The 13,520-nt window shown below is 45.7% G+C and overlaps 1 protein-coding gene across 1 annotated transcript in view; it reads right to left on the bottom strand.

Annotated features, from left to right (window-relative positions):
- Positions 1 to 6,519: 6,519 nt before the first annotated feature.
- LOC144098089 (uncharacterized) overlaps positions 6,520 to 13,520 on the bottom strand; it is a 51,860-nt gene continuing 44,859 nt past the window's right edge. The window contains exons 9-10 of the mRNA XM_077630641.1: positions 11,153 to 11,190; positions 6,520 to 6,551 (exon numbers count right to left, since the gene is read on the bottom strand). Of these exons, the coding sequence (XP_077486767.1) occupies positions 6,520 to 6,551; positions 11,153 to 11,190 (70 nt within the window). The remainder of the gene's footprint in view (positions 6,552 to 11,152; positions 11,191 to 13,520) is intronic.

Below are 13,520 nucleotides of genomic sequence, written 5' to 3' on the forward strand. Positions count from 1 at the left end.
CTTTGTGGCCGGACTTTAATGTCACACTGACAGCAAGTGTCCGCGTGACATTCTTGGTTGGGAGGTGTGGAGTTCGCTGACCTTTCCGCGAACTCGTTGATCTTGTGTTCGCAAGGAAAGCTGCTCCCACGGGGTCGGAAGTCCCCAACAAAGGGGGCCCGTCCCATCCCTGCCGCCCCTTTGTGCAGCGGACGGCCTCGTTTACGCCGCGCCGTCACGGGGATGACCCGCCGGGAAAAACGCGAACCAAGTGCAGCTAACGACATGTGGTTGTTAAGGGGTTGACGAGGCTTCGGGGGCGCACGAGGTATTAGCCGAGTGACCGGAAGCCCACTATTCCTGTAACGACTGTCTACTTCCCTTAACGACTGTGTTCTCTTTGTTGCTGTCAACAACCTGAGTCATCGCCTCGTCGGCACATGTTTCTAGCGTCTGTGGTGCCGTGGGTGGCGTGGGAACGGAAGTCGCATTTGTGTTGTTTGTGTAGTTATTTGAAACCTCCTTCCCAAATGTTTTAATCAGACCTTTTTTCCCAATCTCTGATCAGTGGGCGGACCTTATTTTCCTTTCCCTAACCACTGATTGGCGAGATGGGTCGTTGGTTATCTTATTGGTTGCGGTCCCCGCTAAGGGCGGAGACAGAGGGTTTAAAACCAAGCGCTCTGGGTTGAGCGGGGGCTGAATTCGTCTGATCCACGATTTAGTCATGTAAATAGTTTTCTCCTTGCTTTGTTTCTTCTCGTTTTTTTTACCTATGTTGTAAATAAATAGTTAACCTTCTCCTTTCCTTGAGTAATGTGAATGTTTGCGAGTAGAACCACCGGGTCATCAAGAAACCCCGATTTCATCATCAAGTAGTTCCCTCTCATCGCCACCGGAAGGGGAAACTCAACTGGCGCAGTCGAGACAGGATCGCAACTTCTTTCTACTCAAGGCATTGGACGGAAGGTGAGAAGAACAAGTCGGTGGACAAGCTGTTTGTCCTAAAGGAGAAAACGTGAAGCTGCGTCGCAAGACTGACGTCGAAAGCTTCGGGATCACGGGTCGGGTTCGAGAGGACGTCGGAGGCTCAAGTCAGCTAGGAGCTGAAGGAGCCGGGCAACAACAAGCCATCGAGGGTTCGAGTCAGCGAGCTGCTGAAAAGAACCAGGCGTCCACACCGAACGGGTTCGAGTCAGCGAGCTGCTGAAAAGTAACCAGGCGACCAAGTCAAGCCAGTCAAACGAGGCAGAAGTCAGCGAGCTGCTGAGAGATCCAGAGCTCAAGTCGTCCGCATCGAGGAGCCTGTCGTCATCACTGTGGACGACGAGATCACCGGGGCAGAGAGCAACCAGTAAGGTGGGATACCTTTCTGCTTTCTCCGAATTCACCACGTCGGTGTAGTGTTTAGTGCTAGAAACGATAGCACGGAAAACGGAGATGGCTGCCGGACGGTATGATCAGGAGGGCAGGATGCGACGTGTTGAGCAGGAGGAGGCTGAACAGCTGAGTGAAATTGAAAATTTGAAACTCCAAATTGAACAAGAAAAGAAAAAACTTGCACAGATGCAATTAAAATTAAGACAGGAGACGAAAGTTGATAGCGAGGTCTTATTCGCAGCAGTTCAATGTTATAACTGCATGAAATTTGGGCATTCGATGATTGAGTGTCCAAAAGAGCAAGAACAAGATGTCCCCGCGGTGAGGGGAGATGTGTGCGAGTTAGTAGCTCAGGTAGAGATACTGGCGCCGGCATGCGGCGACTTGCACACCGACGATCAGAGTTCTGAAGCCTGTGTGGATTCAGGGGCCGAAATAACAAAACAGGAAGATGATATAACGTTGTGTGCTAAGCCAAAAGAGTGTACTGCAGGCATAGGGGCGTTAGTCACACCTGTGAAGGATTTGCTGTCCGAGCAACCGAATATAGAGCAGACCCAGGAGGCACTTGAGTGTGTTGCTCGCGATCAAGGGTCCAGCATCGTGACCCAGTCTATGTGCGCTAACTCTGACGCAGTAGTAAGGGTCGAGGACGAGAAGGCGGATCTGAGTGCGATAACGTGCTTGGCAGTCGATGGAAATCTAGTTGCCAAAGAGGAGTTGTCTTACCAGCCGGTGCTGACACTGTGCGCACTCACAGTGACAGCAGATCTAGCTAGAGGTGTAGGGCAGCTGGTAACACCGGAAACACACGCACTAACAGAGCACTCTGAAAGGGAGCAGCTTGAAGAAGAAAATTACAGTTCAGATTTCGAAGAACATTTTGAAAGTCCCCACGATTCGGTTCGCGACAAACCCGGGGCTTTAGTAGAGCTTCAGGCAGATCCGAACGCTGCAAATATTCCTGCAGAAGATTGGGAGTTAACAGGAAAAGCTTCAACGAGTTTCGCAGCAGATAGGGAACTGGGGGATTCGGATACTGCACCCATCCCCGTAAGCCTAAACATGGCGCATAAGACCTCATTACGAGAGGAGCGGAAACAAGCTGGTCAGGGTAATTGTGAGAAAAGAATGCTTAAGGGCAAGGTTTTCTTTGAAGAAAATGCCGGCTGCCAGCCGTACAGAGAGCTAGCGCTACCTGAAGAGCGATGTAAAACTGCATGTGAAGTAGCCGGTGACAGGCCTATCCCAACTGTGAAATTCAAAGAGGCAGAGAACGCAGACGCGATGACAGCAGCAATCTTTGTAGAGTTCAGGGAGCTGGTGAGCTCTGTCGATTTTGAGCAAGCTGACAATGCAAATCCGAAAGCGGCGGCAGCCTTTGCAATCGGCGATGTGCCGGATAATTCGAAATGTAGAGCCAATCTGGTTGACGAAGCTAAAAAGAAACATAAGCTTCTGTTTCGAGATGTAGGCGGCTAGAAATAATTTCTGCCAATTTGGTGCACCGATCTGACATGTTGGATTATGGAATGTGCAGATTGGTGTCCTAACCTTGTGTGCACGGAACGAATTGAGGCTGTGTATGTGTGTGCGCAGTGCTGCTTGGAACTTTGTGGCCGGACTTTAATGTCACACTGACAGCAAGTGTCCGCGTGACATTCTTGGTTGGGAGGTGTGGAGTTCGCTGACCTTTCCGCGAACTCGTTGATCTTGTGTTCGCAAGGAAAGCTGCTCCCACGGGGTCGGAAGTCCCCAACAAAGGGGGCCCGTCCCATCCCTGCCGCCCCTTTGTGCAGCGGACGGCCTCGTTTACGCCGCGCCGTCACGGGGATGACCCGCCGGGAAAAACGCGAACCAAGTACAGCTAACGACATGTGGTTGTTAAGGGGTTGACGAGGCTTCGGGGGCGCACGAGGTATTAGCCGAGTGACCGGAAGCCCACTATTCCTGTAACGACTGTCTACTTCCCTTAACGACTGTGTTCTCTTTGTTGCTGTCAACAACCTGAGTCATCGCCTCGTCGGCACATGTTTCTAGCGTCTGTGGTGCCGTGGGTGGCGTGGGAACGGAAGTCGCATTTGTGTTGTTTGTGTAGTTATTTGAAACCTCCTTCCCAAATGTTTTAATCCGACCTTTTTTCCCAATCTCTGATCAGTGGGCGGACCTTATTTTCCTTTCCCTAACCACTGATTGGCGAGATGGGTCGTTGGTTATCTTATTGGTTGCGGTCCCCGCTAAGGGCGGAGACAGAGGGTTTAAAACCAAGCGCTCTGGGTTGAGCGGGGGCTGAATTCGTCTGATCCACGATTTAGTCATGTAAATAGTTTTCTCCTTGCTTTGTTTCTTCTCGTTTTTTTTACCTATGTTGTAAATAAATAGTTAACCTTCTCCTTTCTTTGAGTAATGTGAATGTTTGCGAGTAGAACCACCGGGTCATCAAGAAACCCCGATTTCATCATCAAGTAGTTCCCTCTCATCGCCACCGGAATGGGAAACTCAACTATGAAGGTTTATCATTTGATGCTGCAATCAACACACCCTGTTTTGGGCATATTCTCTAGCCTGTTTTATTGCTTGTTTATCATAGCTTGCTAATTTGTTCCTGTTGTGTACGTTTTTCAATGCTAACTTCAAACCAATATTACAAACGCATGAGGTTTCTCTTGTTTCTTATGCAACAGTATTCTATTGCATGAAGAGTATTCACGGCATTTCTAATTTTGGCTATGTTTGATGCCAGAGCTTTTATTATTTGTTTGTTTACTATCTTGTCTTGTATTTAACATTGTGTGGTGTAATTGACGCCCGCAGACGACTACCAACTTTTCGAGCTCTGCCCTGTCAAGCTCCTACTCACTCAGTTTTTTAGCCATTAACACCTTCTTTCTTATAAAGAAATTGAATAAACTTGAACTCGCGCATGCAGTGTGAAGGGTTCCGTTCAGCTATGACACCGTAGTTCATATGCGCTCACGATCACTACGCTCATTTACAGCGGAATGAAAAAATAAATAAAAGCAATAATAAGTATTGCTTGCAAAGTTTCGCAGAAAATTGCTAGTATATAAAGACACTTCCCATAACACTCTTTTCCTGTCCGAAACAGCGGCGATATATCCAAACCTTTGTCTTCATAATGTACTGTTTCAAACAAATGTACTAAACGTTAGACATTCCTAAAGGGTACAGCTGTAAAAAGGCAAGAACGATATTTAGGTGCGTAGCTATGACTAGATTGCAAAGTGTGCAGCAACCAAAGGATACTGTTATGTGCACTGTTTGTCAAAAGTATGCAGCCCAAGAGGCCTGCTTCTGAGCCCTGCAGCGCGGCTCCTCTTGCATACTCTAATCTCGAAAAGGTGAGATGAACTCATGTCCTCAGCCCTTGCACGCTTACGACTGCCAAACGTGCTTAAAAGCCGCACGACACGGCTTGAAAGAAAGCCCTGTGGGCTGGATAATTTTGACAAAGACTGTACGTAAGTGGACGCCTTCCCTAAACGGGAGTTCTCAACTGCGCGCTTATGGAGGATAGCACTTTCTTTCCCCTAGCTGCAATAAAAATACACGACGAAAATAAAAAAATATGACACGTGCAGCTCAAAAGAGAAGGCAGCTCTAGCGCATCATACAGCGGTGAGAACAGAACCGTCCTCCTACACAGTTTGTCGTAAAGTGTTGGGCTGATCAATCCGCATCCTGACGAAGCTGGAGATAAAGAGTTGTTCAGGCGGAGCTTGAGCGCCTGCACAAGACAAAAGCTACTCCCCAGTCAATGAGATGCTCCATGTCGCTTTTGCGCAGTACCCCGGCCAGGTAGCTCTTGCATTGGAGGCAGTCGATAAATTAGGCAACCCCCTCACAGCCGCCACCACCGAAGTATGGCACGCGGAGGAACCAGAGGAGACAGCCATTGCGCTAGCTATTACGTCAGCCAAAGCGAGCTTATTCTTAGCGGCTCCAAAGCAGCCGTCAGAAATTTTGCGAAAGGCCGTGTCCACTGTGTCGCCAACTGAATCCTTCAAAACCACAATAATTTAGAGCCCCGCCAGATGAACCTTACCTGGATCCCCGCTCACTCGTCCCATCCAGGGAAGGAAGCAGCCCACAACATCGCCTTAAGACTCGTCGGCTGGGCAGTGGCCCCGCCCGCAGCTCAGATAGGAAAGGGAGCGTATAATCACTAAACTATCACGTATTATCTCAAAGGCTTCACTACCCGGCTCCTGATAAATTCCTCACCATTCACAGCAAATAACCTGGAAACAACTCCAACTTACTTCCTTCCTCAATCCCTACATTAACTCTATTATGTTCTCAAGAGAATTCTACCCCATATGCTAACTGTGTGCTCATGAAAAAGCCAACCTAGCTCACATAGTATATGAATTTCCGCGGAATAAGCCCCCGGAGGATTTGCAGCTATCGAACCCCGAACAGTAGGTGCGGGGTTGCTCAGCTCCGTCCGGGAGAGACAACTCCAAGAAATGAGACGAACCATATAGGTTCGTCTCATTTCACCATAGTTTATTCAAAAAAGTTCTTGTGTCGACGTAATAAACTTTCACCACCACCACCAGCTGGTATACGGCTGTTATAACTTAGTAACCACGTGCTGAGAACGTAGAGCATGAAGCCGGCTTATTCGCGCCATGCTACCATCAGTTTTCAGTGTCAACGCCACTCACAGGGAGGCGTCTTCTTTGACGATCAACTCCAAAGGCTTTTCGGACTCGCCACCACCTCCAGCTGCCTCGGATGCGCTTCCTGGGAAATGCAACCAGTGCGAGAATCTCATCTTCAGCACAGACACAGAAAAAAGAAGTGGTAGCGTACCAAAAAACTGTCACATTTGTGAACTGGAAGTAATGATTAACTGGACAACAAAAAATATAAAAATAAATAAAAAGTTCTGCACTGACAGGAACTACGTAGTGGAGGCTCTTAGAAGGCCTACGAGGAAAAGTTTCCGGAATAGAAATAAAATAAAAAATACCGAAGACGGGTTTTCTCTACACAAATACAGACCAAGAAGACGAATTTGACTTCGACCGTGTATGCAATGTGGATAGCTCAAAGAGATAGCCACTCATGGTGCCAGCGTGGATTCTGAAGAAGCAAACGTTAACGAGACGCGGCGAGACTAAGGCGGGCGTATCAGATCAGCAAGTTTGCAAGCAAGTGGGCAGCTGAAGCGAGTGCAGAACATTGTTACATGCAGGTCCACCGGAGCGTGCTCGTCTTTCTTTGAACATAGTTTTGCTGCTCCTGCTGCTCTTTATGATGAACTGACTTAAATGCAGAAATTTATTTTCTTCCTATGGACTTCCCTCGCGCTTAATTAGAGTTGGTTCAGTTTAGTGGCGAACAGGTTGGTAAAAGAATATAGACACCAGATTTTACTTCTAGGCTTTCTTATTTCAAATGAAACTTTAGACGTTGCTGAAAATGGAGCACCCCGAAGTATACGCCTACGACCAAAAAATAATGTATTATTGAATTTTCGTCAAGATTTTTCAGATTCATCAGCAGAACGATGGCTATGACGTGTGGTTGAACTTTCGGTTATGTGAGACAAAAAGAAAAACACAACATAACTGCTGATACGTTTCTTGTTGCGATTCCAGCTCTTGAGGCAGGCTGTATTAAGTGCTTTAATGAGTTAAAGATACTTATCAGCGTCCATATTGCAGTTTTTCCGTGCCTCAAGCGAAATAGCGCGACAGAAGTAATTCAGATATAAATTAATTTGCGGTCGTGGACGCATATCTCGTGGTCATCCATGCAATAAAATGTCCAACGTATGAATTAAAAGACATATACTTGCAACAAATTTAGGAGCGTGTAGTCTTTAACGTAAAGCAATCATTTTAAAACATGGCTAATATCGAAAAATAGCTCGGTTCTCAAACGTTCCCTGCATTCCCACTATGCGAGTACATTTGCTCTTCCTACATACTAGTTGCAGCCTTCGCAACCAGGATTGAAACGACCACTCAGTGTGTAGCATCAGAATGCCGTAGCCCCTTAGGACACTGTTCTATACCACAGTGACAACTAGTCGCGGCTAGTTTAGTACTGGCAAGGGTTTGAAAGATGATGGACCCTGGTCCCGGCATCAGCACAATGACAACATCAAGGCCGCGGCGGTGTTATTGATGGAGGCGAAAGGCAAAGGCGCTGGCGTGCTCTGCGATGTCGTGACCATGATCAGATTCGTTTTTTTAGGCATCTTAACTTACAGTAAAAGACGAGGGCAAGAGTTAGGAGGAAACAGGGTAGGCTTTGACATGAATTTTACTACGGGACGCTGGTTATTTTCACAAATATTATTTTGTTTTCTTGTGCCGCCCGTGTTACCTATGAACTGCAGTCGCATCATAAGATGAAAAATGTAGGTGATCGGATGGAACAAGTATGACACTTGAACATGAGGTAGACTGATAGAAATCGACAGTCGAAATTAGGTAACCTGTTTCATGAGAGATGGCTGCAGGATATATATTTCCTAATCTATAAGTTGCCACGCCTTGTTTACTAGAAATCTTTCAAATTGCTGCCCTTTTTTTACTTTCAGCTCTGCCTACTGGTTTGGAAGGCCACTGCTCATAATGGTCTTCTTTCTATAATAACGGCCGAAACCTCTGCCTGGTGCTCATTTAGTCTTTCGGTGGGGTATGCATAGGTTTGTCCCAAATAGCTTTTTCCGCTAGGCAAGGTGATCTTATAAACGAAACACTTGTGGAACTTGATGGTTTTGCGCGGTTGTCTCTTGAGCAGGCACTAAAGTTTTTGTCTTCTCGCCATCTTTCATGTCAGATGTCAACTTGTATCCAGTGTTCTCGTTTTACCAGTGTTACTAATGTTCTCGAGTGAAACTTGTTTGTTTTTGGTCACATGCCTTTCATTCATTTCATTACCTTTATTTACCATCAGATGAGGAGACTGCAGCTGATAGGTGGCACCAGCGGCGACAGAACAGATATAAAATCTGTGTAAATACTTCCTTGCACAGAAAAGTTTCAGTTGCAAGTCCAGCGTGGATTCTATGGTTACTCGCCGGACCCTGTCTTGCGGCGCTATACAAGATGCCGGAAATCAGTAACTAAGTAGCGCTGTTAAGAGTCTCAGCACAACTTTACGCCCACTGCATCAAATCTTCTCTGCCAGTGCGGACCTGCAGTTAGCCCTTACTGCGTCCGTTGAGATCACCTGACCACCGCTAACTTCCTCACCTGCTCTAACTGTATTTCGGTGCACTGTGCACGTAAGACCCCCAGGTGATCTGAACGAATACCAGAGCATACCGCACCGTACGATACCATACTATGCCATACCATACCATACCATACCACGCCATATCATACCATATTACACCAAAAGTACCATACCACCACACCATACCGTACCCGTACCATATCATACATTACATCTTAACATACCGTACAGTACTTTACCGTATCACACACATTTATTAAACTCTAATCGTAACTAAAGAGTTGCCCTAAAGCCGGTGATTGAACTACCTGCTTTGGAACGAGGCGTTTAAAGTCCTGAAGCTGCACCTAGAGTCTGACCAGTGGCGTATCGGAGGCTCCGGATAAATTTCGAGCTATAGGAGCTTTTTTTCTTGTGCACTGCAAAACAGCCGTACAAGGAGATTACTGTATTTTGCGTGTGTTTTTAGGGGCCACTACGAACGGGATTTGGTTCTTCACCGAGACAACTCATATATAGAGTGGGGCTCGATAGCTGGAGCCGTCACGTGAAACGTTGTGTGGTCGATGTGAAGAATATATTTCTATTCGACAAGGTAGGCATTGCATTTGGCGGTTTTGTGTTGGATTGTATAAGTTACAGCTTCCATTAACCTATCAGGGCCCAGTGAATATTGGTGCGACAGATTTATTAAGAGAAATCAGAATAGTGTAACTTGCAAGCGTATTAAGGATGGCTAAGTCTCAACAAAAAATACCAAATTCACACCCGCAGCACCGCAGAACTACCGAGGTGAATGATGTTTCGGGAACGGAATGACGCATAATGTCCTGTCCAGACCGGCGTACATTCTGTAACAACTTAAGAGAATGAGGACGTGAGAAGAGATCACAGCGCATACGGTCCGAAGTCATCCTGAACGGTCCTTGAGGAAGAAGGAGCAGAGTAACGAAGGCTAAGCTCATGGCGGTTTGTAGAGAACATCGTTTACTACATGACCCCTCACCCAAATGCAGTGCAAGGTGAGGAGGCACTGTGCTGTGGTCTCCTCTGCCTTCTATAGCGTCCGTATTGGCTGATCCCGCTTGTAACACAACTGCAGGCTTCCCACAAAACGTATTAAATAAGGCGTGTTTCCTGCGCATTCTCCTTTCATCCTTGTATAATTATGCGGGGTTGTTTTCCACGACAAATAGAGTTGCTGTCGCAGTTTCTTCGCTGATGACACAGTGGTACGTCGTAAATAAAAAAAAAGTGGTCTCGCGCTCCAGCGCCGCCCAGAGTAATTGTGATACGCTGGGCGGCGAGCCAAGAAACTTCACCTACGCGCCTTGGGGCGCCGCGATCCAATAAAACAAGTCGTGCCCGCGCAGAACTTGAAGTGGACCCTCTCAGTGGACGCGGGCGTGGGGGGTGCATGGTTAAACTATCAGTGGTCCCCATTCGGCTAATTTGCGCTGCATTAAAGCGGGCCCTTGTGGCACCTCTTAATCCTATTTTAAATCTTCGTTTTCATAGCAGTGAGTGTCATTGTAGCATTGCGTATATTCGTTTTCAATAGAACTCTTGCGCACGCATGGTTTTTTGCTGCTGTTTATGTGAGTTTTAAAGACCTATGTTTAAGGAGAGACTACTTCATAGCGGAACACAAGTGACACATACCAAAAAAAACGCAGATAGAATGAGCTTCCTTGCATGTGTTGCGCTATGAAATACTAAATTATAACGATGATACAAAAAAGCCTCGATACAGAGGCTGCTAAATACACCGTTTCTTTAGAGACGGTTCACTTGTCTAAAGTCCTTTCTCAATCCGCTCAGGCGCCTTATTTTCTTTATTATCTTTCCTAAAAAGGGAAGATTGGAACTTAGCGATGCTATCACGGCAAAGCACATGTATACATTTCGTCGTTTATTCTTATTTAAAGCTAGAAAGAATTTCGTTTTACAATATATATTTGTAACCTTCATAGGAGTGAGGTAATCATGCATAGATGCTAACTGAAGGTTGGAGTAAGATGGTACCGTACAAAATAGACGGCTCGAAAACGTTTCAGATCTTCAAAAAGCTAATTCTTAAGCAGGAAAAACTTAATATGTCACGACCACAGTTTAATCTAATTCAGAGAAATATAGTCATTTTTTTCTTCTGTCATAAAAATCCTGTAAAGAAATTTGAACTGTTGTCATGAAATAGATGTGATAAATATCGCGGCTAAATTTATTTATCGGCTACACATTGCACAAAAACAGAAAAACTAAATTCACAGTCTCAACAAAATTGCACAGGACAGTGCTTCACTTGCCGAAAGAGGCCAAAGCCTAGATGGGTAAGCAGGAAGCACCTTCCACTTCATTTTGCATCTTGAAAGAAAAAGTCTACTCTCGAGTAACCTAACCCGCCTTTCATTCGGCATCTATAAGCAAGCATCTTCAGAAATCATTTACAATGTTGTCGAAGTCCTGTTACAGAATTGACAAAGAGGAGCCGCTGTATATTTTATCAAGGTGCTACATCTGTGAATTTGGTTTCATACTTATGGATTGCTGTCTGATAAACGCTTTGACGTACCTCCAGCACTTCCTCCAGAACCTTTGCGGCCGCCACCACTGCAACGAAAGCGTCGTGCCACACAGTTTGTCATATAATGCTCAGTAATAAGTAAGGGGACCCCTTGTAATGACACGTGTGCTTGAAGAAGGAAATATTGAAAATCAGCCGACAACTTTGTTTACCAATGTCGCTCTACTCTTCTACCTATTGGCATTGCGAAAGCTACAGGAAGATGTTCAATAAATTTAGTGACAGCAAAACAAGAAGGCTGTGAGAAGAAAAAATTGAATACCCCATCGTCGACAGCAAACCTAAGGCATGCGCGATGATGGCGACACAAGATTAATATGGTAACTCAAGGTAGCATAAATCTGATCAGTAGACCAGTACAGGTTTCCTTTTATTATGACTCAGCAAAATAGAGTTTTTCATGAACAAAGAGACATATTTTGCAGACCTAAGGAGACCTTCGCAAGCGTAGCATTGGCTGGGGAAGAGCAAGCAGCCTCGCAGTGCGCGGTAATATGTTTTTTCCTGGTCAAGGCGTTGCCTACGCTCACGTTGCGTATGTTATGTCAGAAGTTTAGCATGCGTAGCTTTTCCGTACGCAAGGAGGGAGCGTTGCCAACATAGCATAGCGCTTTTTTTAAAAAAAAGCGCTTACTGCCATCGTAAGCTTACTGCCATAGACGTTGCATAGAGTTTTTCATCGTTTCAGCTGGCAATAATAAAATGCAGGATGGGTAACTTGGCTCCATTTTTATTTTCCGTTAAATAATATTAGGTTCTTAATTAGGGCTAAAAAGATGAGTTAGTTTGTCTTCTTTCTCATACGGTTAATTTTAGTAAGAAACAAAATAAACCCATGTGGCTGGATTTGTAATTGCATCTCCTTTCGCGTTCGATGAGCAAAAAGTTTAGATCGTACTTACAGCGCAGCATCCTCCATAATACTGTCTTTAAACTCTGATAACTCTCAAAATTTTCGGCGCCTTCTGGCTCTAAAAAGTGGCAGGAAGATATTCTTCTTAGTTAATTTCTCAGCCCGAAAAGTGTGCCCACTACCAGCCGAGCCTGGCACAGATGTCGCTCATTGGTCAGCCGCATCTGGATGCACGCATCTAGAGCAGCGTCTAGATCACGGGATGGTAGCACTATCTGCCCCTTTTTACATTTTATTGATATCTTCTAAAGATAACAAAAACTTAAATGCCAAAGAGAGGGAACCCGGACCAGAAGGGATTTGCAGAACTTAAAGCCGATTCCAGACAGATGAAATAGACCTAACGCTAAAAAAAAAAATATCCCATTGCAGAGGTCTCCAAAGGTGTTGTCGTAGTACGACTATTGCATGAGGATGTTCTCGCCTATGAAGTTATATTTATGACAGCACTTGAAAACACACGGGCAAAAAACGCACCATCTGTTTTTTAGTGAACGCAATAGAAAGGCAGCGAAAAGTATGCAATAAAAAGTTGGGAATGAAGCCTAACTTAAGTTACATGACTCCGTAACTTGTACCCAGCAATGACTTATCGAAGCCCTTTCGCCTATCACTTGGGATTGCCGTTCTTTTGTTCACTCTCAACCCGGTGTACTGGATAGCCAGCCTTAGGGCTCTGCACTGCATCATCCAGATATGCCGGCTCAGGGCTCTGAGACAGCGTGCATTGTACGCTGCGGTGCTAGTATGACACGCTGCCCCAGTTGCTCAGGCAGAGCCTTTGTTATATTTGTTTTTCTTTTTGATAAACAAAGGAAGAGTACGTTTTGAATCAAACAATCTCGTAGCAGCCAATAGCAGTTACGCGTTTTTCAATTTCGCATCCACCGCGCTTTAAAAGGAAGCTGAAATAGTTTGCTGAGAATTCGAGGCTAATAATGAATTCGAATCTATGAAGCTTCTAGATAAGGCGCAAAGTATTTTTTATTAGCACTTGAAATGCTCACGCACTTGTTGGTTGAAACCGCGAGGATGTTCACGCCTCTCCTCACTGCTTTCTATGTAGAATACGTGGAAAACAGTAGTGACGTCATTGTCACCCAAATTTCATACGTCCACTGCCTGCGCGTGCGTGCTGCTGTGCGTCATCCGATGCCGACAAACAATGCTTTGTGGGCTTCGCTTTCGATGACGCTTTTATTCTAAGAAACAACCATTTCTTCGCTGGAAACGCAGTGCCGTCGTACGTGACGTCTATATCAGGGCCTCTGCCCGTCGCTGTGCACTGCAGAGAAACTTTAACGCCGACGCCGCTTTATTCGGCGATTAGGCCACCATTTAAATTGCCAGTGCAAAACGATTTTACTGGCTTTATCTGCTTATTTCAAAAATTCGGTCCTAGTTTTTCAACTCGTGGAATTTTCCCCTTTGAAGCCTCTCGTC

The sequence above is a fragment of the Amblyomma americanum genome, chromosome 7 (assembly GCF_052857255.1).
Source record: "Amblyomma americanum isolate KBUSLIRL-KWMA chromosome 7, ASM5285725v1, whole genome shotgun sequence".
Lineage (NCBI taxonomy): Eukaryota > Metazoa > Arthropoda > Arachnida > Ixodida > Ixodidae > Amblyomma > Amblyomma americanum.